Source organism: Bos grunniens, chromosome 7 (assembly GCF_055505025.1).
Source record: "Bos grunniens cultivar Pamir isolate PY7600 chromosome 7, Bosgru_T2T1.0, whole genome shotgun sequence".
Taxonomy (NCBI): Eukaryota; Metazoa; Chordata; class Mammalia; order Artiodactyla; family Bovidae; genus Bos; species Bos grunniens.
In genome coordinates, this window is record NC_141171.1 from 151,380 (window position 1) to 174,375 (window position 22,996).

General features: G+C 64.8%; 1 protein-coding gene across 1 annotated transcript in view; it reads right to left on the minus strand.

The window, feature by feature from the left end:
* The window catches only part of LOC147367948 (uncharacterized), a gene marked incomplete at its 3' end in the record, with an annotated part of 46,744 nt that extends 25,632 nt beyond the window's left edge, over positions 1–21,112 (minus strand). The window contains exon 1 of the mRNA XM_086413525.1: positions 21,077–21,112. Coding sequence (XP_086269651.1) covers positions 21,077–21,112 — 36 coding nt within the window. The remainder of the gene's footprint in view (positions 1–21,076) is intronic.
* Between the last annotated feature and the right edge of the window lie 1,884 nt (positions 21,113–22,996).

The following is a 22,996-nucleotide window of genomic DNA, read 5'->3' on the forward strand; positions in this document are numbered from 1 at the left end:
CCGTGCTCATCCACCAGCAGAGAGTATTCTCTGGCAAGAGGGGGAGGGTTCGGGACCCCCTCTGGGGGAGACTTGCCTTTGGAGAGAACGCTGGCTAATTTACCTTGAGAGGAAGACTGAGGTCGGGGAGGTAGCGACGGTGGCCTGGGCGTGGACGTTGGCCCCCCTTCCCCTTCTTGGCGCACGTGTTCAGACGGCGGCCGGCTCTGCTTTGACCGTCTTCTACGTTGGTTTTGAAACCAGACCTAGGGGCAAACAGAGAGAATTCCTTCTCAGGAGAAAGGCCGCCAGAGGCTTTCAGCTGCCTTGGATCGGCATGGAGAGCCTGAAAGGGAGAACGGGTGGAGAGGCGGGGGGCCTACCTGGACTCTGCTTTCGTCAATGCCGAGCTCTCGGGCCAGTCGTTCTCTGGTCGCTATCCCAGGGTAGGGGTTCTGTTGAAAGAGCGCTTGCAGGGCGTCCTTCTGGCTCGGCTTCAGAACGAGCCTCCTCCTTCGAGATCCTGTGGCGATGGGGCCTGTGGAAGAAGAGAAGAAAGGGAAGCGCCTCAGACCAGAGCACCTGGTGGAGGACTCGACGGAGGAGCCCAAGCATGCTCCCCGCCCAGGGCAGTTGCCCCTGTGCCTGAGCAGAGCCGGGAGCCCGGGGACGGGGTGTGCATTTGGAAGTCGCTTGGCTACAGCCCGACAGCCAGGCTGAGAGGCAAGGGGCGGTAGCCCCCACACCCACCCCCACCCAGGCCGGAATGCAAGAAACGCGAGCAAGCAGAAAGGAAACCAAACCCAGCCCCAAAACAAAGGCGGCAAAGAGTCCCCACCCCCCCAACGAAGACCACGACACTATCCCGCCGCATGTTTCCACCCGTCTGGTCGAGATGCCTGGGAAACGTCTGGATGGGGCTTCTCCCACATTTCCCTCCATCTCGATGCCAACGGGAGGGGACCTGGCTTCTCCGGGCTAACACGAGCACGGGCCATATTTGCCGCCAGTAGCGGCAGAGGAAAGGGAAACGAAGCGAAGCCCAACCCTCAATGGCAGAAGGCACCAGGCCATTGTTGTGAGAAAGCCACTGAAGGAGGCCAAGCCCCAGAGCTCCCCGACTCCCATTCCGGCAGGAAGAGGAGGATAAAGGGCCCCGTCCCAGCCCCCGCAACCCCCACCCCCGCACCCCCTTCAAACAACACCATCTTCCCAGAAAAGAGAAGGGAGAAGCCACGTGTGTGCCAAAGGAGCAAAACGAACAAACGATGCCCCTTTGGGCACAGCCGACTCCTGGGAACCGTGGCCCCAGCCGGCCGGTCCCTGCCGTTCTCGGTGGTGGGTGGACACGTTTGCCGTGAACCCGTGGCCGAGGCGATCCACGGATCCCCCGAGACGTGACCCGACCCCAGGGACCCGAGGGCGAACGTACCGCGTGAGGTGCTGGAGGAGCCGGACGAAGCCATGGTGGGAGAGCCGCACGGACGCTGCAGACTGCTGGCCTAGTGGGCCGGGACCCAGCCGCTCAGGACCTTGGAGAGCGGGAGGCGGCTCCGCCCCTATTTATGTAAATAGGGGTGGGTGCGTAGATGGAGGGGACGCCCCTGGCCTCTTTCGCAGGAGAGACCCTGGACAAGAATCCAGTGGAGCCAGTGGGCTTCCACGGGCCCGGCCCGTGCCCCAGACCCCCAAGGTCCACGGTTGGGCTGGGCGGGCAGTTCGGGGGCTTTGGTTTGTGGCCCTCCCACGCAGCGGGTGGGGTCAACCCCGGGCCCAGGGGCCGTCAGCAGTGCCCAGAGAGCTAACTGCCCGGGAATTCCCCTGGGGTCCCTTTGACGTGGCCGGCCACGCCCCCTTGCCCAGCCTGCCTTGCCTTCCAAACCGCTCTGGGTTTTCCCGCCTTTTCACATTCCACACGTCCCTTGACCTCAATTGCCCCCGCCGGCTCCTGCGAGGCATGGCGGGACACCGGATGCTCTCTCCAATGCCTCCACCTAGATCCCTCGCTTTCCTTGCCTCCGTTTCCCACGCCCCTCCCCAACTCCTCCGTGCCCTCTTGGCGTCCTTTCCCTGCAGCAGTCCCAGACCACCACCCCCAGGGCTTTGAGCCGCCTGGAGCTCAAGGCTCCGGCCAGAGATGTGAAGGGCCAGCGTCTCAAACAGCAGCTCATGCCATTTGGGGCTTCTTCATGTGGAGCCTGAGGCCCGCGTCTCCCCAGCCCACCCCCCAGCCCAAGTGCCCTGGAGATACCCGCCAAAGGGGACAGACAGTGTACAACCTACCCCCCCCCCACACACACACACACACACTCACACACACACACTCACACACACACACTCACACACACACTCACACACACACACACACACACTCACACTCACACTCACACACACACACACACACTCACACACACACACACACACACTCACACTCACACTCACACACACACACACACACACACACACACACACACACTCACACACACACACACTGTTAGGGAGGAGGTTCCACTAAGCCAAGGAAGGAAGCATGGACGTTCTGGACACAACGGAGCCGTCACCCGTGCGCCAACAAGGTGACATGGAAAGAGCGTGTGCTTTCTCGAAGACATGGAGGGCGGCGAGGAGGAGGAGGAGGAGGAGGAAATCAGGAGGCCGGAGCAGACAAAGGAGGAAGAAGGTGGTGTCAAGCACCGCGGGGGATGGACGATGAGAGGCACTTCTCTTTGCGCTGTGAACAGGGTGAGAAGAGTGAACTGAAAAGAAACGAACGAGCCACAGCAGCACACCACCACCGCCCCCCCCCAACTCCCCCTGCCCCCACCCCACCCCACCCCACCCCCCACCCAACCGTCTGGGCCGATGTATTCTTTGGCCAGCCGGGCTTCTAAACCCACCACGGGGCTTCACGTGAGAACAGGCAGGCGTTCGTATGTACTTCAAAACCATGGGGCCTGTGAAACTCAGGAACGGGTTTGCAAGTAAAGCACGTATGTCTGTCTGTATGTCTGCCGGTGACGGGAGGATGCTGGCGGCAGGGCGAGCTGAGTCACTGTGCTGTGAGGGTCAGAGAGAGAGACAGGGAGATGACGGGCCTTTGCAGATATACGACCGGGCATGTGGGCACACATGGACAGGGAGTCTGGTCGTGAAAGCGGTTGTGTGGGTAGGTCCCTACTGCTGGCTCCGAGGATCTGACCTCCGGACACCCGCCCAGAGAAGGCACCTTGAAACCCAGGGAAACGTGTCCCTGACGCAGCATTCTAGGGATACCTGCAGGGCGTGCCGGGGGCTTGAAGCTGAGTCCCAGACGCGGGCTCTGCCCACCCCCACCCCCCCCTCCCCCGACCCCCCTCTCCCTCCCTCCCTCTGTCCCCAACTCCCCCCGCCTCCCTCCCTCTCCCGCTCTCCCACTCAGCCTTCCCCAACTCTCTCCCTTCGCCCCCCACCCACTCGGCCCCCTCCCACCCTCCCACCTTTGCACTCCCCGGTCTCCCGCTCCCCCTCCCTCTGCTGCCCCCGGCATAGGGAAGGAGTTCTCCTGTGTGGACTGCTGGAAAGACGGGACCAGAAGACAGAAGAGCCAGACACAAAGAACTTGTGCTGGGCACGGGGTTTCTTTCCCGGGCCCATGGAATGTTCCCTCTGAGGCTGCCCCTTGGTCACTGCCATGCAGGGAGGGCTTGAGGCTTCAGGTAGGGTGTCCCCGTTTGGGGCGGGGCCCAGCTTCCCAAAGGTCCAGCACTCGGGTTTGTCCCCAGGGTTGTCCGTAGACATCCCGTCTGTATTCTCTCCTCTTCCCACACAAAACAGCTCCCTCCCACCCACCCACCCTTTCCCCGAGCTCCATGGCCCCACATCCCAGGCAAGGAGACCTGAACGTGGCTAGGGGGAGAAGGTGGCCCCTTCCTTCCTCTCCCTCTAAGCCCCAGGGCCTGGGGAGCCTGGCAGCATGTCGAGGAGGGCCTGGTACTCGTCCTCACTGAGGGGTGTTTCCAGGGTGGCCTCAACTCCTTCTTCCCCCGCAGGGGACCCCGGGGAAGACCAGGGCGTGTCCTGGATGGCCGTGGCAGCCAAGAGTTCCTCTAGGAGGCTGGGTGGCCCGGGGAGGGCTGGGTGGGGCCCTGCGACGACAGGAGAGGACCCCGGAGAAGGGCCCGGCGAGCCCGGGAGGCCCGCGGCAGCCAGGAGCTCGCCTGGGAGGGCGAGGTGTGCTCGTTCATCGGCAGAGGGCCCCAGGGAAGGCCCCGGCGTGTCCGGGGTGCCCGTGGCCGCCAAGAGCTCGTCTAGGAAGCTGGGTGCCCCTGGGAGGGCAGGGCCCACCCCTTCGTCGGCAGCGGCCCCCGGGGAAGGCGCCCGCGTGTCCGGGACGCCCGTGGCCGCCAAGAGCTCATCTAGGAGGCTCGTCGAGCTTGGAAGGCTGGGGGCCTGGGGCTGTGGCTCTAGCGGAGGGGCCGTGCCTTCGCCGTAGGGTGACTCCGGCCACCGCGGGATGTGTGTCTCCGGCTGCCCAGGCGGCAGGATGGCCCCTTGCCCAGGCTGCCCGGGGGCCGTGACGGCAGGGGAGCACGCGGCCCAGGGAGCTGCTCCCTGGGGAGGAGGCGGTGGCCTCCCACTTGGCTGGAGGGCCACCGGGCTGGGCTGGACCACGAAGATCATCAACGGCTGGCCCACGCAGACCCCAGAGGCAGCCCCGGGCACCCAGAAAGTGGGGGCCCCAAAAGGAGCAGCTGCAGCCAAGGGTGGCATGCTCTCCTGTGGCTGAGAGGGGCGAAGGGGAGGAGAGGTGCTCTGGACAGCGGGTGGGGCCCTTCGGTCCTCTGGAGCAGGAGTCGTCGTCGTGGCTGGCGCGCCGCCTGGCCCCTGGGCCCGGCCGCTGCCGGGCCCGCTTGGGCTCCGCTGGGGGTGCCGAGCTCTTCGGTTTTGAAACCATATCTAGGGGAGCAAAAGGCAGACAGGCACATCAGAAGCCGTGGCCGTCCAGATCACCCACCGTGCTGGCGCCGCCGCGGCGCCCGTTCCACAGCCCGCCCGGCCGCCCGGCCTCTGGTCTGTCAGGCCCAGGGCGACTTCTGCAGGGCCATTTTCTGCAAGCGAATCCCTTGGCCCTGGGAAATGAGGGGTGCCCGCACGGCCAGAAGCGGCCCAAAACCCTCCACTCAGGCCGCCGACTTTCGGCCCCTCCCCCCCCCCCTCCCCCGGCAAGCCCCAGCCCCAGCCCCAGCCTACGTGTATCCAGCTCCAGACGCTTGGCAGGGCTGAACCCTCCTTGCTCCTGGGCCACGTCCCGGGCCCGTGCGCCGGCTGGAGAACTTACCTGGATGCGAGGTTCCGGGATTCCCGTCTGACGAGCCAGTTCCTCCCTGGCGGCAATCCCCGGGAAGCGATCCCTCGTGAAGGCTTGCACGAGGATCCTGGTCTGAGAAGGAGAGATGACTGTCCTCTTTCTCCGGGCCTCTCTGGCCGAGTCTTCTACCAACGAAAGGAACACACCGAGAGGGGAGGACGTTAAGGCCCGTGGGGCGTTCACGGCACAGACACCCTAGAGGGTGTGGAGGGGAGGGAGAGGCCCACACCCCTGAATCACTACAGGTGGCTCTGCCGCCGGGGCAGGGCTCTAAGGAATACACCCACAGATGGATCGCGTGCCTGGGTCCCTGGTGGACGCGTGCGTGTGCACGCACACTCCCCACACACGCATGTCCCTGTGTGTCTCTCTCCTCCTCCGGCCTTGCCGCCGAGTGCCCTGAAGCATGGTCCTCGGCCAAGGCTGCCCGGGCAGCCGGAGCCTAAGGTTCCCGACGGGGGCTGGGGAGGGGGTGCAAAGGGGGAACACTGCGGCCCGCCCACGCCGACTGGGGGCGTCTTGCCCCGATCTGGGACACTGATGGGGGCAGCAACCACACAGCCCTGTTTCCTCCTGCTCCTCACCCCCCCTCCCCCCTAACCCCCCACCCCCACCCCCTTGGTGTTTCTGGGCCTCCCGTGCTCATCCACCAGCAGAGAGTATTCTCTGGCAAGAGGGGGAGGGTTCGGGACCCCCTCTGGGGGAGACTTGCCTTTGGAGAGAACGCTGGCTAATTTACCTTGAGAGGAAGACTGAGGTCGGGGAGGTAGCGACGGTGGCCTGGGCGTGGACGTTGGCCCCCCTTCCCCTTCTTGGCGCACGTGTTCAGACGGCGGCCGGCTCTGCTTTGACCGTCTTCTACGTTGGTTTTGAAACCAGACCTAGGGGCAAACAGAGAGAATTCCTTCTCAGGAGAAAGGCCGCCAGAGGCTTTCAGCTGCCTTGGATCGGCATGGAGAGCCTGAAAGGGAGAACGGGTGGAGAGGCGGGGGGCCTACCTGGACTCTGCTTTCGTCAATGCCGAGCTCTCGGGCCAGTCGTTCTCTGGTCGCTATCCCAGGGTAGGGGTTCTGTTGAAAGAGCGCTTGCAGGGCGTCCTTCTGGCTCGGCTTCAGAACGAGCCTCCTCCTTCGAGATCCTGTGGCGATGGGGCCTGTGGAAGAAGAGAAGAAAGGGAAGCGCCTCAGACCAGAGCACCTGGTGGAGGACTCGACGGAGGAGCCCAAGCATGCTCCCCGCCCAGGGCAGTTGCCCCTGTGCCTGAGCAGAGCCGGGAGCCCGGGGACGGGGTGTGCATTTGGAAGTCGCTTGGCTACAGCCCGACAGCCAGGCTGAGAGGCAAGGGGCGGTAGCCCCCACACCCACCCCCACCCAGGCCGGAATGCAAGAAACGCGAGCAAGCAGAAAGGAAACCAAACCCAGCCCCAAAACAAAGGCGGCAAAGAGTCCCCACCCCCCCAACGAAGACCACGACACTATCCCGCCGCATGTTTCCACCCGTCTGGTCGAGATGCCTGGGAAACGTCTGGATGGGGCTTCTCCCACATTTCCCTCCATCTCGATGCCAACGGGAGGGGACCTGGCTTCTCCGGGCTAACACGAGCACGGGCCATATTTGCCGCCAGTAGCGGCAGAGGAAAGGGAAACGAAGCGAAGCCCAACCCTCAATGGCAGAAGGCACCAGGCCATTGTTGTGAGAAAGCCACTGAAGGAGGCCAAGCCCCAGAGCTCCCCGACTCCCATTCCGGCAGGAAGAGGAGGATAAAGGGCCCCGTCCCAGCCCCCGCAACCCCCACCCCCGCACCCCCTTCAAACAACACCATCTTCCCAGAAAAGAGAAGGGAGAAGCCACGTGTGTGCCAAAGGAGCAAAACGAACAAACGATGCCCCTTTGGGCACAGCCGACTCCTGGGAACCGTGGCCCCAGCCGGCCGGTCCCTGCCGTTCTCGGTGGTGGGTGGACACGTTTGCCGTGAACCCGTGGCCGAGGCGATCCACGGATCCCCCGAGACGTGACCCGACCCCAGGGACCCGAGGGCGAACGTACCGCGTGAGGTGCTGGAGGAGCCGGACGAAGCCATGGTGGGAGAGCCGCACGGACGCTGCAGACTGCTGGCCTAGTGGGCCGGGACCCAGCCGCTCAGGACCTTGGAGAGCGGGAGGCGGCTCCGCCCCTATTTATGTAAATAGGGGTGGGTGCGTAGATGGAGGGGACGCCCCTGGCCTCTTTCGCAGGAGAGACCCTGGACAAGAATCCAGTGGAGCCAGTGGGCTTCCACGGGCCCGGCCCGTGCCCCAGACCCCCAAGGTCCACGGTTGGGCTGGGCGGGCAGTTCGGGGGCTTTGGTTTGTGGCCCTCCCACGCAGCGGGTGGGGTCAACCCCGGGCCCAGGGGCCGTCAGCAGTGCCCAGAGAGCTAACTGCCCGGGAATTCCCCTGGGGTCCCTTTGACGTGGCCGGCCACGCCCCCTTGCCCAGCCTGCCTTGCCTTCCAAACCGCTCTGGGTTTTCCCGCCTTTTCACATTCCACACGTCCCTTGACCTCAATTGCCCCCGCCGGCTCCTGCGAGGCATGGCGGGACACCGGATGCTCTCTCCAATGCCTCCACCTAGATCCCTCGCTTTCCTTGCCTCCGTTTCCCACGCCCCTCCCCAACTCCTCCGTGCCCTCTTGGCGTCCTTTCCCTGCAGCAGTCCCAGACCACCACCCCCAGGGCTTTGAGCCGCCTGGAGCTCAAGGCTCCGGCCAGAGATGTGAAGGGCCAGCGTCTCAAACAGCAGCTCATGCCATTTGGGGCTTCTTCATGTGGAGCCTGAGGCCCGCGTCTCCCCAGCCCACCCCCCAGCCCAAGTGCCCTGGAGATACCCGCCAAAGGGGACAGACAGTGTACAACCTACCCCCCCACACACACACACACACACACTCACACACACACACTCACACACACACACTCACACACACACTCACACACACACACACACACACACTCACACTCACACTCACACACACACACACACACACTCACACACACACACACACACACTCACACTCACACTCACACACACACACACACACACACACACACACACTCACACACACACACACTGTTAGGGAGGAGGTTCCACTAAGCCAAGGAAGGAAGCATGGACGTTCTGGACACAACGGAGCCGTCACCCGTGCGCCAACAAGGTGACATGGAAAGAGCGTGTGCTTTCTCGAAGACATGGAGGGCGGCGAGGAGGAGGAGGAGGAGGAGGAAATCAGGAGGCCGGAGCAGACAAAGGAGGAAGAAGGTGGTGTCAAGCACCGCGGGGGATGGACGATGAGAGGCACTTCTCTTTGCGCTGTGAACAGGGTGAGAAGAGTGAACTGAAAAGAAACGAACGAGCCACAGCAGCACACCACCACCGCCCCCCCCCCAACTCCCCCTGCCCCCACCCCACCCCACCCCACCCCCCACCCAACCGTCTGGGCCGATGTATTCTTTGGCCAGCCGGGCTTCTAAACCCACCACGGGGCTTCACGTGAGAACAGGCAGGCGTTCGTATGTCCTTCAAAACCATGGGGCCTGTGAAACTCAGGAACGGGTTTGCAAGTAAAGCACGTATGTCTGTCTGTATGTCTGCCGGTGACGGGAGGATGCTGGCGGCAGGGCGAGCTGAGTCACTGTGCTGTGAGGGTCAGAGAGAGAGACAGGGAGATGACGGGCCTTTGCAGATATACGACCGGGCATGTGGGCACACATGGACAGGGAGTCTGGTCGTGAAAGCGGTTGTGTGGGTAGGTCCCTACTGCTGGCTCCGAGGATCTGACCTCCGGACACCCGCCCAGAGAAGGCACCTTGAAACCCAGGGAAACGTGTCCCTGACGCAGCATTCTAGGGATACCTGCAGGGCGTGCCGGGGGCTTGAAGCTGAGTCCCAGACGCGGGCTCTGCCCACCCCCACCCCCCCCTCCCCCGACCCCCCTCTCCCTCCCTCCCTCTGTCCCCAACTCCCCCCGCCTCCCTCCCTCTCCCGCTCTCCCACTCAGCCTTCCCCAACTCTCTCCCTTCGCCCCCCACCCACTCGGCCCCCTCCCACCCTCCCACCTTTGCACTCCCCGGTCTCCCGCTCCCCCTCCCTCTGCTGCCCCCGGCATAGGGAAGGAGTTCTCCTGTGTGGACTGCTGGAAAGACGGGACCAGAAGACAGAAGAGCCAGACACAAAGAACTTGTGCCGGGCACGGGGTTTCTTTCCCGGGCCCATGGAATGTTCCCTCTGAGGCTGCCCCTTGGTCACTGCCATGCAGGGAGGGCTTGAGGCTTCAGGTAGGGTGTCCCCGTTTGGGGCGGGGCCCAGCTTCCCAAAGGTCCAGCACTCGGGTTTGTCCCCAGGGTTGTCCGTAGACATCCCGTCTGTATTCTCTCCTCTTCCCACACAAAACAGCTCCCTCCCACCCACCCACCCTTTCCCCGAGCTCCATGGCCCCACATCCCAGGCAAGGAGACCTGAACGTGGCTAGGGGGAGAAGGTGGCCCCTTCCTTCCTCTCCCTCTAAGCCCCAGGGCCTGGGGAGCCTGGCAGCATGTCGAGGAGGGCCTGGTACTCGTCCTCACTGAGGGGTGTTTCCAGGGTGGCCTCAACTCCTTCTTCCCCCGCAGGGGACCCCGGGGAAGACCAGGGCGTGTCCTGGATGGCCGTGGCAGCCAAGAGTTCCTCTAGGAGGCTGGGTGGCCCGGGGAGGGCTGGGTGGGGCCCTGCGACGACAGGAGAGGACCCCGGAGAAGGGCCCGGCGAGCCCGGGAGGCCCGCGGCAGCCAGGAGCTCGCCTGGGAGGGCGAGGTGTGCTCGTTCATCGGCAGAGGGCCCCAGGGAAGGCCCCGGCGTGTCCGGGGTGCCCGTGGCCGCCAAGAGCTCGTCTAGGAAGCTGGGTGCCCCTGGGAGGGCAGGGCCCACCCCTTCGTCGGCAGCGGCCCCCGGGGAAGGCGCCCGCGTGTCCGGGACGCCCGTGGCCGCCAAGAGCTCATCTAGGAGGCTCGTCGAGCTTGGAAGGCTGGGGGCCTGGGGCTGTGGCTCTAGCGGAGGGGCCGTGCCTTCGCCGTAGGGTGACTCCGGCCACCGCGGGATGTGTGTCTCCGGCTGCCCAGGCGGCAGGATGGCCCCTTGCCCAGGCTGCCCGGGGGCCGTGACGGCAGGGGAGCACGCGGCCCAGGGAGCTGCTCCCTGGGGAGGAGGCGGTGGCCTCCCACTTGGCTGGAGGGCCACCGGGCTGGGCTGGACCACGAAGATCATCAACGGCTGGCCCACGCAGACCCCAGAGGCAGCCCCGGGCACCCAGAAAGTGGGGGCCCCAAAAGGAGCAGCTGCAGCCAAGGGTGGCATGCTCTCCTGTGGCTGAGAGGGGCGAAGGGGAGGAGAGGTGCTCTGGACAGCGGGTGGGGCCCTTCGGTCCTCTGGAGCAGGAGTCGTCGTCGTGGCTGGCGCGCCGCCTGGCCCCTGGGCCCGGCCGCTGCCGGGCCCGCTTGGGCTCCGCTGGGGGTGCCGAGCTCTTCGGTTTTGAAACCATATCTAGGGGAGCAAAAGGCAGACAGGCACATCAGAAGCCGTGGCCGTCCAGATCACCCACCGTGCTGGCGCCGCCGCGGCGCCCGTTCCACAGCCCGCCCGGCCGCCCGGCCTCTGGTCTGTCAGGCCCAGGGCGACTTCTGCAGGGCCATTTTCTGCAAGCGAATCCCTTGGCCCTGGGAAATGAGGGGTGCCCGCACGGCCAGAAGCGGCCCAAAACCCTCCACTCAGGCCGCCGACTTTCGGCCCCTCCCCCCCCCCCTCCCCCGGCAAGCCCCAGCCCCAGCCCCAGCCTACGTGTATCCAGCTCCAGACGCTTGGCAGGGCTGAACCCTCCTTGCTCCTGGGCCACGTCCCGGGCCCGTGCGCCGGCTGGAGAACTTACCTGGATGCGAGGTTCCGGGATTCCCGTCTGACGAGCCAGTTCCTCCCTGGCGGCAATCCCCGGGAAGCGATCCCTCGTGAAGGCTTGCACGAGGATCCTGGTCTGAGAAGGAGAGATGACTGTCCTCTTTCTCCGGGCCTCTCTGGCCGAGTCTTCTACCAACGAAACGAACACACCGAGAGGGGAGGACGTTAAGGCCCGTGGGGCGTTCACGGCACAGACACCCTAGAGGGTGTGGAGGGGAGGGAGAGGCCCACACCCCTGAATCACTACAGGTGGCTCTGCCGCCGGGGCAGGGCTCTAAGGAATACACCCACAGATGGATCGCGTGCCTGGGTCCCTGGTGGACGCGTGCGTGTGCACGCACACTCCCCACACACGCATGTCCCTGTGTGTCTCTCTCCTCCTCCGGCCTTGCCGCCGAGTGCCCTGAAGCATGGTCCTCGGCCAAGGCTGCCCGGGCAGCCGGAGCCTAAGGTTCCCGACGGGGGCTGGGGAGGGGGTGCAAAGGGGGAACACTGCGGCCCGCCCACGCCGACTGGGGGCGTCTTGCCCCGATCTGGGACACTGATGGGGGCAGCAACCACACAGCCCTGTTTCCTCCTGCTCCTCACCCCCCTCCCCCCTAACCCCCCACCCCCACCCCCTTGGTGTTTCTGGGCCTCCCGTGCTCATCCACCAGCAGAGAGTATTCTCTGGCAAGAGGGGGAGGGTTCGGGACCCCCTCTGGGGGAGACTTGCCTTTGGAGAGAACGCTGGCTAATTTACCTTGAGAGGAAGACTGAGGTCGGGGAGGTAGCGACGGTGGCCTGGGCGTGGACGTTGGCCCCCCTTCCCCTTCTTGGCGCACGTGTTCAGACGGCGGCCGGCTCTGCTTTGACCGTCTTCTACGTTGGTTTTGAAACCAGACCTAGGGGCAAACAGAGAGAATTCCTTCTCAGGAGAAAGGCCGCCAGAGGCTTTCAGCTGCCTTGGATCGGCATGGAGAGCCTGAAAGGGAGAACGGGTGGAGAGGCGGGGGGCCTACCTGGACTCTGCTTTCGTCAATGCCGAGCTCTCGGGCCAGTCGTTCTCTGGTCGCTATCCCAGGGTAGGGGTTCTGTTGAAAGAGCGCTTGCAGGGCGTCCTTCTGGCTCGGCTTCAGAACGAGCCTCCTCCTTCGAGATCCTGTGGCGATGGGGCCTGTGGAAGAAGAGAAGAAAGGGAAGCGCCTCAGACCAGAGCACCTGGTGGAGGACTCGACGGAGGAGCCCAAGCATGCTCCCCGCCCAGGGCAGTTGCCCCTGTGCCTGAGCAGAGCCGGGAGCCCGGGGACGGGGTGTGCATTTGGAAGTCGCTTGGCTACAGCCCGACAGCCAGGCTGAGAGGCAAGGGGCGGTAGCCCCCACACCCACCCCCACCCAGGCCGGAATGCAAGAAACGCGAGCAAGCAGAAAGGAAACCAAACCCAGCCCCAAAACAAAGGCGGCAAAGAGTCCCCACCCCCCCAACGAAGACCACGACACTATCCCGCCGCATGTTTCCACCCGTCTGGTCGAGATGCCTGGGAAACGTCTGGATGGGGCTTCTCCCACATTTCCCTCCATCTCGATGCCAACGGGAGGGGACCTGGCTTCTCCGGGCTAACACGAGCACGGGCCATATTTGCCGCCAGTAGCGGCAGAGGAAAGGGAAACGAAGCGAAGCCCAACCCTCAATGGCAGAAGGCACCAGGCCATTGTTGTGAGAAAGCCACTGAAGGAGGCCAAGCCCCAGAGCTCCCCGACTCCCATTCCGGCAGGAAGAGGAGGATAAAGGGCCCCGTCCCAGCCCCCGCAACCCCCACCCCCGCACCCCCTTCAAACAACACCATCTTCCCAGAAAAGAGAAGGGAGAAGCCACGTGTGTGCCAAAGGAGCAAAACGAACAAACGATGCCCCTTTGGGCACAGCCGACTCCTGGGAACCGTGGCCCCAGCCGGCCGGTCCCTGCCGTTCTCGGTGGTGGGTGGACACGTTTGCCGTGAACCCGTGGCCGAGGCGATCCACGGATCCCCCGAGACGTGACCCGACCCCAGGGACCCGAGGGCGAACGTACCGCGTGAGGTGCTGGAGGAGCCGGACGAAGCCATGGTGGGAGAGCCGCACGGACGCTGCAGACTGCTGGCCTAGTGGGCCGGGACCCAGCCGCTCAGGACCTTGGAGAGCGGGAGGCGGCTCCGCCCCTATTTATGTAAATAGGGGTGGGTGCGTAGATGGAGGGGACGCCCCTGGCCTCTTTCGCAGGAGAGACCCTGGACAAGAATCCAGTGGAGCCAGTGGGCTTCCACGGGCCCGGCCCGTGCCCCAGACCCCCAAGGTCCACGGTTGGGCTGGGCGGGCAGTTCGGGGGCTTTGGTTTGTGGCCCTCCCACGCAGCGGGTGGGGTCAACCCCGGGCCCAGGGGCCGTCAGCAGTGCCCAGAGAGCTAACTGCCCGGGAATTCCCCTGGGGTCCCTTTGACGTGGCCGGCCACGCCCCCTTGCCCAGCCTGCCTTGCCTTCCAAACCGCTCTGGGTTTTCCCGCCTTTTCACATTCCACACGTCCCTTGACCTCAATTGCCCCCGCCGGCTCCTGCGAGGCATGGCGGGACACCGGATGCTCTCTCCAATGCCTCCACCTAGATCCCTCGCTTTCCTTGCCTCCGTTTCCCACGCCCCTCCCCAACTCCTCCGTGCCCTCTTGGCGTCCTTTCCCTGCAGCAGTCCCAGACCACCACCCCCAGGGCTTTGAGCCGCCTGGAGCTCAAGGCTCCGGCCAGAGATGTGAAGGGCCAGCGTCTCAAACAGCAGCTCATGCCATTTGGGGCTTCTTCATGTGGAGCCTGAGGCCCGCGTCTCCCCAGCCCACCCCCCAGCCCAAGTGCCCTGGAGATACCCGCCAAAGGGGACAGACAGTGTACAACCTACCCCCCCCCCCCACACACACACACACACTCACACACACACTCACACACACACACACACACACTCACACTCACACTCACACACACACACACACACACTCACACACACACACACACACACACTCACACTCACACTCACACACACACACACACACTCACACACACACACACACACACACTCACACTCACACACACACACACACACACACACACACACTCACACACACACACACTGTTAGGGAGGAGGTTCCACTAAGCCAAGGAAGGAAGCATGGACGTTCTGGACACAACGGAGCCGTCACCCGTGCGCCAACAAGGTGACATGGAAAGAGCGTGTGCTTTCTCGAAGACATGGAGGGCGGCGAGGAGGAGGAGGAGGAGGAGGAAATCAGGAGGCCGGAGCAGACAAAGGAGGAAGAAGGTGGTGTCAAGCACCGCGGGGGATGGACGATGAGAGGCACTTCTCTTTGCGCTGTGAACAGGGTGAGAAGAGTGAACTGAAAAGAAACGAACGAGCCACAGCAGCACACCACCACCGCCCCCCCCCCCAACTCCCCCTGCCCCCACCCCACCCCACCCCACCCCCCACCCAACCGTCTGGGCCGATGTATTCTTTGGCCAGCCGGGCTTCTAAACCCACCACGGGGCTTCACGTGAGAACAGGCAGGCGTTCGTATGTACTTCAAAACCATGGGGCCTGTGAAACTCAGGAACGGGTTTGCAAGTAAAGCACGTATGTCTGTCTGTATGTCTGCCGGTGACGGGAGGATGCTGGCGGCAGGGCGAGCTGAGTCACTGTGCTGTGAGGGTCAGAGAGAGAGACAGGGAGATGACGGGCCTTTGCAGATATACGACCGGGCATGTGGGCACACATGGACAGGGAGTCTGGTCGTGAAAGCGGTTGTGTGGGTAGGTCCCTACTGCTGGCTCCGAGGATCTGACCTCCGGACACCCGCCCAGAGAAGGCACCTTGAAACCCAGGGAAACGTGTCCCTGACGCAGCATTCTAGGGATACCTGCAGGGCGTGCCGGGGGCTTGAAGCTGAGTCCCAGACGCGGGCTCTGCCCACCCCCACCCCCCCCTCCCCCGACCCCCCTCTCCCTCCCTCCCTCTGTCCCCAACTCCCCCCGCCTCCCTCCCTCTCCCGCTCTCCCACTCAGCCTTCCCCAACTCTCTCCCTTCGCCCCCCACCCACTCGGCCCCCTCCCACCCTCCCACCTTTGCACTCCCCGGTCTCCCGCTCCCCCTCCCTCTGCTGCCCCCGGCATAGGGAAGGAGTTCTCCTGTGTGGACTGCTGGAAAGACGGGACCAGAAGACAGAAGAGCCAGACACAAAGAACTTGTGCCGGGCACGGGGTTTCTTTCCCGGGCCCATGGAATGTTCCCTCTGAGGCTGCCCCTTGGTCACTGCCATGCAGGGAGGGCTTGAGGCTTCAGGTAGGGTGTCCCCGTTTGGGGCGGGGCCCAGCTTCCCAAAGGTCCAGCACTCGGGTTTGTCCCCAGGGTTGTCCGTAGACATCCCGTCTGTATTCTCTCCTCTTCCCACACAAAACAGCTCCCTCCCACCCACCCACCCTTTCCCCGAGCTCCATGGCCCCACATCCCAGGCAAGGAGACCTGAACGTGGCTAGGGGGAGAAGGTGGCCCCTTCCTTCCTCTCCCTCTAAGCCCCAGGGCCTGGGGAGCCTGGCAGCATGTCGAGGAGGGCCTGGTACTCGTCCTCACTGAGGGGTGTTTCCAGGGTGGCCTCAACTCCTTCTTCCCCCGCAGGGGACCCCGGGGAAGACCAGGGCGTGTCCTGGATGGCCGTGGCAGCCAAGAGTTCCTCTAGGAGGCTGGGTGGCCCGGGGAGGGCTGGGTGGGGCCCTGCGACGACAGGAGAGGACCCCGGAGAAGGGCCCGGCGAGCCCGGGAGGCCCGCGGCAGCCAGGAGCTCGCCTGGGAGGGCGAGGTGTGCTCGTTCATCGGCAGAGGGCCCCAGGGAAGGCCCCGGCGTGTCCGGGGTGCCCGTGGCCGCCAAGAGCTCGTCTAGGAAGCTGGGTGCCCCTGGGAGGGCAGGGCCCACCCCTTCGTCGGCAGCGGCCCCCGGGGAAGGCGCCCGCGTGTCCGGGACGCCCGTGGCCGCCAAGAGCTCATCTAGGAGGCTCGTCGAGCTTGGAAGGCTGGGGGCCTGGGGCTGTGGCTCTAGCGGAGGGGCCGTGCCTTCGCCGTAGGGTGACTCCGGCCACCGCGGGATGTGTGTCTCCGGCTGCCCAGGCGGCAGGATGGCCCCTTGCCCAGGCTGCCCGGGGGCCGTGACGGCAGGGGAGCACGCGGCCCAGGGAGCTGCTCCCTGGGGAGGAGGCGGTGGCCTCCCACTTGGCTGGAGGGCCACCGGGCTGGGCTGGACCACGAAGATCATCAACGGCTGGCCCACGCAGACCCCAGAGGCAGCCCCGGGCACCCAGAAAGTGGGGGCCCCAAAAGGAGCAGCTGCAGCCAAGGGTGGCATGCTCTCCTGTGGCTGAGAGGGGCGAAGGGGAGGAGAGGTGCTCTGGACAGCGGGTGGGGCCCTTCGGTCCTCTGGAGCAGGAGTCGTCGTCGTGGCTGGCGCGCCGCCTGGCCCCTGGGCCCGGCCGCTGCCGGGCCCGCTTGGGCTCCGCTGGGGGTGCCGAGCTCTTCGGTTTTGAAACCATATCTAGGGGAGCAAAAGGCAGACAGGCACATCAGAAGCCGTGGCCGTCCAGATCACCCACCGTGCTGGCGCCGCCGCGGCGCCCGTTCCACAGCCCGCCCGGCCGCCCGGCCTCTGGTCTGTCAGGCCCAGGGCGACTTCTGCAGGGCCATTTTCTGCAAGCGAATCCCTTGGCCCTGGGAAATGAGGGGTGCCCGCACGGCCAGAAGCGGCCCAAAACCCTCCACTCAGGCCGCCGACTTTCGGCCCCTCCCCCCCCCTCCCCCGGCAAGCCCCAGCCCCAGCCCCAGCCTACGTGTATCCAGCTCCAGACGCTTGGCAGGGCTGAACACTCCTTGCTCCTGGGCCACGTCCCGGGCCCGTGCGCCGGCTGGAGAACTTACCTGGATGCGAGGTTCCGGGATTCCCGTCTGACGAGCCAGTTCCTCCCTGGCGGCAATCCCCGGGAAGCGATCCCTCGTGAAGGCTTGCACGAGGATCCTGGTCTGAGAAGGAGAGATGACTGTCCTCTTTCTCCGGGCCTCTCTGGCCGAGTCTTCTACCAACGAAAGGAACACACCGAGAGGGGAGGACGTTAAGGCCCGTGGGGCGTTCACGGCACAGACACCCTAGAGGGTGTGGAGGGGAGGGAGAGGCCCACACCCCTGAATCACTACAGGTGGCTCTGCCGCCGGGGCAGGGCTCTAAGGAATACACCCACAGATGGATCGCGTGCCTGGGTCCCTGGTGGACGCGTGCGTGTGCACGCACACTCCCCACACACGCATGTCCCTGTGTGTCTCTCTCCTCCTCCGGCCTTGCCGCCGAGTGCCCTGAAGCATGGTCCTCGGCCAAGGCTGCCCGGGCAGCCGGAGCCTAAGGTTCCCGACGGGGGCTGGGGAGGGGGTGCAAAGGGGGAACACTGCGGCCCGCCCACGCCGACTGGGGGTGTCTTGCCCCGATCTGGGACACTGATGGGGGCAGCAACCACACAGCCCTGTTTCCTCCTGCTCCTCACCCCCCCTCCCCCCTAACCCCCCACCCCCACCCCCTTGGTGTTTCTGGGCCTCCCGTGCTCATCCACCAGCAGAGAGTATTCTCTGGCAAGAGGGGGAGGGTTCGGGACCCCCTCTGGGGGAGACTTGCCTTTGGAGAGAACGCTGGCTAATTTACCTTGAGAGGAAGACTGAGGTCGGGGAGGTAGCGACGGTGGCCTGGGCGTGGACGTTGGCCCCCCTTCCCCTTCTTGGCGCACGTGTTCAGACGGCGGCCGGCTCTGCTTTGACCGTCTTCTACGTTGGTTTTGAAACCAGACCTAGGGGCAAACAGAGAGAATTCCTTCTCAGGAGAAAGGCCGCCAGAGGCTTTCAGCTGCCTTGGATCGGCATGGAGAGCCTGAAAGGGAGAACGGGTGGAGAGGCGGGGGGCCTACCTGGACTCTGCTTTCGTCAATGCCGAGCTCTCGGGCCAGTCGTTCTCTGGTCGCTATCCCAGGGTAGGGGTTCTGTTGAAAGAGCGCTTGCAGGGCGTCCTTCTGGCTCGGCTTCAGAACGAGCCTCCTCCTTCGAGATCCTGTGGCGATGGGGCCTGTGGAAGAAGAGAAGAAAGGGAAGCGCCTCAGACCAGAGCACCTGGTGGAGGACTCGACGGAGGAGCCCAAGCATGCTCCCCGCCCAGGGCAGTTGCCCCTGTGCCTGAGCAGAGCCGGGAGCCCGGGGACGGGGTGTGCATTTGGAAGTCGCTTGGCTACAGCCCGACAGCCAGGCTGAGAGGCAAGGGGCGGTAGCCCCCACACCCACCCCCACCCAGGCCGGAATGCAAGAAACGCGAGCAAGCAGAAAGGAAACCAAACCCAGCCCCAAAACAAAGGCGGCAAAGAGTCCCCACCCCCCCAACGAAGACCACGACACTATCCCGCCGCATGTTTCCACCCGTCTGGTCGAGATGCCTGGGAAACGTCTGGATGGGGCTTCTCCCACATTTCCCTCCATCTCGATGCCAACGGGAGGGGACCTGGCTTCTCCGGGCTAACACGAGCACGGGCCATATTTGCCGCCAGTAGCGGCAGAGGAAAGGGAAACGAAGCGAAGCCCAACCCTCAATGGCAGAAGGCACCAGGCCATTGTTGTGAGAAAGCCACTGAAGGAGGCCAAGCCCCAGAGCTCCCCGACTCCCATTCCGGCAGGAAGAGGAGGATAAAGGGCCCCGTCCCAGCCCCCGCAACCCCCACCCCCGCACCCCCTTCAAACAACACCATCTTCCCAGAAAAGAGAAGGGAGAAGCCACGTGTGTGCCAAAGGAGCAAAACGAACAAACGATGCCCCTTTGGGCACAGCCGACTCCTGGGAACCGTGGCCCCAGCCGGCCGGTCCCTGCCGTTCTCGGTGGTGGGTGGACACGTTTGCCGTGAACCCGTGGCCGAGGCGATCCACGGATCCCCCGAGACGTGACCCGACCCCAGGGACCCGAGGGCGAACGTACCGCGTGAGGTGCTGGAGGAGCCGGACGAAGCCATGGTGGGAGAGCCGCACGGACGCTGCAGACTGCTGGCCTAGTGGGCCGGGACCCAGCCGCTCAGGACCTTGGAGAGCGGGAGGCGGCTCCGCCCCTATTTATGTAAATAGGGGTGGGTGCGTAGATGGAGGGGACGCCCCTGGCCTCTTTCGCAGGAGAGACCCTGGACAAGAATCCAGTGGAGCCAGTGGGCTTCCACGGGCCCGGCCCGTGCCCCAGACCCCCAAGGTCCACGGTTGGGCTGGGCGGGCAGTTCGGGGGCTTTGGTTTGTGGCCCTCCCACGCAGCGGGTGGGGTCAACCCCGGGCCCAGGGGCCGTCAGCAGTGCCCAGAGAGCTAACTGCCCGGGAATTCCCCTGGGGTCCCTTTGACGTGGCCGGCCACGCCCCCTTGCCCAGCCTGCCTTGCCTTCCAAACCGCTCTGGGTTTTCCCGCCTTTTCACATTCCACACGTCCCTTGACCTCAATTGCCCCCGCCGGCTCCTGCGAGGCATGGCGGGACACCGGATGCTCTCTCCAATGCCTCCACCTAGATCCCTCGCTTTCCTTGCCTCCGTTTCCCACGCCCCTCCCCAACTCCTCCGTGCCCTCTTGGCGTCCTTTCCCTGCAGCAGTCCCAGACCACCACCCCCAGGGCTTTGAGCTGCCTGGAGCTCAAGGCTCCGGCCAGAGATGTGAAGGGCCAGCGTCTCAAACAGCAGCTCATGCCATTTGGGGCTTCTTCATGTGGAGCCTGAGGCCCGCGTCTCCCCAGCCCACCCCCCAGCCCAAGTGCCCTGGAGATACCCGCCAAAGGGGACAGACAGTGTACAACCTACCCCCCCCACACACACACACACACTCACACACACACACTCACACACACACACTCACACACACACTCACACACACACACACACACACACACACTCTCACACACACACACACACTCACACTCACACACACACACACACACACACACACACACACACACACTCACACACACACACACTGTTAGGGAGGAGGTTCCACTAAGCCAAGGAAGGAAGCATGGACGTTCTGGACACAACGGAGCCGTCACCCGTGCGCCAACAAGGTGACATGGAAAGAGCGTGTGCTTTCTCGAAGACATGGAGGGCGGCGAGGAGGAGGAGGAGGAGGAGGAAATCAGGAGGCCGGAGCAGACAAAGGAGGAAGAAGGTGGTGTCAAGCACCGCGGGGGATGGACGATGAGAGGCACTTCTCTTTGCGCTGTGAACAGGGTGAGAAGAGTGAACTGAAAAGAAACGAACGAGCCACAGCAGCACACCACCACCGCCCCCCCCCCCAACTCCCCCTGCCCCCACCCCACCCCACCCCACCCCCCACCCAACCGTCTGGGCCGATGTATTCTTTGGCCAGCCGGGCTTCTAAACCCACCACGGGGCTTCACGTGAGAACAGGCAGGCGTTCGTATGTACTTCAAAACCATGGGGCCTGTGAAACTCAGGAACGGGTTTGCAAGTAAAGCACGTATGTCTGTCTGTATGTCTGCCGGTGACGGGAGGATGCTGGCGGCAGGGCGAGCTGAGTCACTGTGCTGTGAGGGTCAGAGAGAGAGACAGGGAGATGACGGGCCTTTGCAGATATACGACCGGGCATGTGGGCACACATGGACAGGGAGTCTGGTCGTGAAAGCGGTTGTGTGGGTAGGTCCCTACTGCTGGCTCCGAGGATCTGACCTCCAGACACCCGCCCAGAGAAGGCACCTTGAAACCCAGGGAAACGTGTCCCTGACGCAGCATTCTAGGGATACCTGCAGGGCGTGCCGGGGGCTTGAAGCTGAGTCCCAGACGCGGGCTCTGCCCACCCCCACCCCCCCCTCCCCCGACCCCCCTCTCCCTCCCTCCCTCTGTCCCCAACTCCCCCCGCCTCCCTCCCTCTCCCGCTCTCCCACTCAGCCTTCCCCAACTCTCTCCCTTCGCCCCCCACCCACTCGGCCCCCTCCCACCCTCCCACCTTTGCACTCCCCGGTCTCCCGCTCCCCCTCCCTCTGCTGCCCCCGGCATAGGGAAGGAGTTCTCCTGTGTGGACTGCTGGAAAGACGGGACCAGAAGACAGAAGAGCCAGACACAAAGAACTTGTGCCGGGCACGGGGTTTCTTTCCCGGGCCCATGGAATGTTCCCTCTGAGGCTGCCCCTTGGTCACTGCCATGCAGGGAGGGCTTGAGGCTTCAGGTAGGGTGTCCCCGTTTGGGGCGGGGCCCAGCTTCCCAAAGGTCCAGCACTCGGGTTTGTCCCCAGGGTTGTCCGTAGACATCCCGTCTGTATTCTCTCCTCTTCCCACACAAAACAGCTCCCTCCCACCCACCCACCCTTTCCCCGAGCTCCATGGCCCCACATCCCAGGCAAGGAGACCTGAACGTGGCTAGGGGGAGAAGGTGGCCCCTTCCTTCCTCTCCCTCTAAGCCCCAGGGCCTGGGGAGCCTGGCAGCATGTCGAGGAGGGCCTGGTACTCGTCCTCACTGAGGGGTGTTTCCAGGGTGGCCTCAACTCCTTCTTCCCCCGCAGGGGACCCCGGGGAAGACCAGGGCGTGTCCTGGATGGCCGTGGCAGCCAAGAGTTCCTCTAGGAGGCTGGGTGGCCCGGGGAGGGCTGGGTGGGGCCCTGCGACGACAGGAGAGGACCCCGGAGAAGGGCCCGGCGAGCCCGGGAGGCCCGCGGCAGCCAGGAGCTCGCCTGGGAGGGCGAGGTGTGCTCGTTCATCGGCAGAGGGCCCCAGGGAAGGCCCCGGCGTGTCCGGGGTGCCCGTGGCCGCCAAGAGCTCGTCTAGGAAGCTGGGTGCCCCTGGGAGGGCAGGGCCCACCCCTTCGTCGGCAGCGGCCCCCGGGGAAGGCGCCCGCGTGTCCGGGACGCCCGTGGCCGCCAAGAGCTCATCTAGGAGGCTCGTCGAGCTTGGAAGGCTGGGGGCCTGGGGCTGTGGCTCTAGCGGAGGGGCCGTGCCTTCGCCGTAGGGTGACTCCGGCCACCGCGGGATGTGTGTCTCCGGCTGCCCAGGCGGCAGGATGGCCCCTTGCCCAGGCTGCCCGGGGGCCGTGACGGCAGGGGAGCACGCGGCCCAGGGAGCTGCTCCCTGGGGAGGAGGCGGTGGCCTCCCACTTGGCTGGAGGGCCACCGGGCTGGGCTGGACCACGAAGATCATCAACGGCTGGCCCACGCAGACCCCAGAGGCAGCCCCGGGCACCCAGAAAGTGGGGGCCCCAAAAGGAGCAGCTGCAGCCAAGGGTGGCATGCTCTCCTGTGGCTGAGAGGGGCGAAGGGGAGGAGAGGTGCTCTGGACAGCGGGTGGGGCCCTTCGGTCCTCTGGAGCAGGAGTCGTCGTCGTGGCTGGCGCGCCGCCTGGCCCCTGGGCCCGGCCGCTGCCGGGCCCGCTTGGGCTCCGCTGGGGGTGCCGAGCTCTTCGGTTTTGAAACCATATCTAGGGGAGCAAAAGGCAGACAGGTACATCAGAAGCCGTGGCCGTCCAGATCACCCACCGTGCTGGCGCCGCCGCGGCGCCCGTTCCACAGCCCGCCCGGCCGCCCGGCCTCTGGTCTGTCAGGCCCAGGGCGACTTCTGCAGGGCCATTTTCTGCAAGCGAATCCCTTGGCCCTGGGAAATGAGGGGTGCCCGCACGGCCAGAAGCGGCC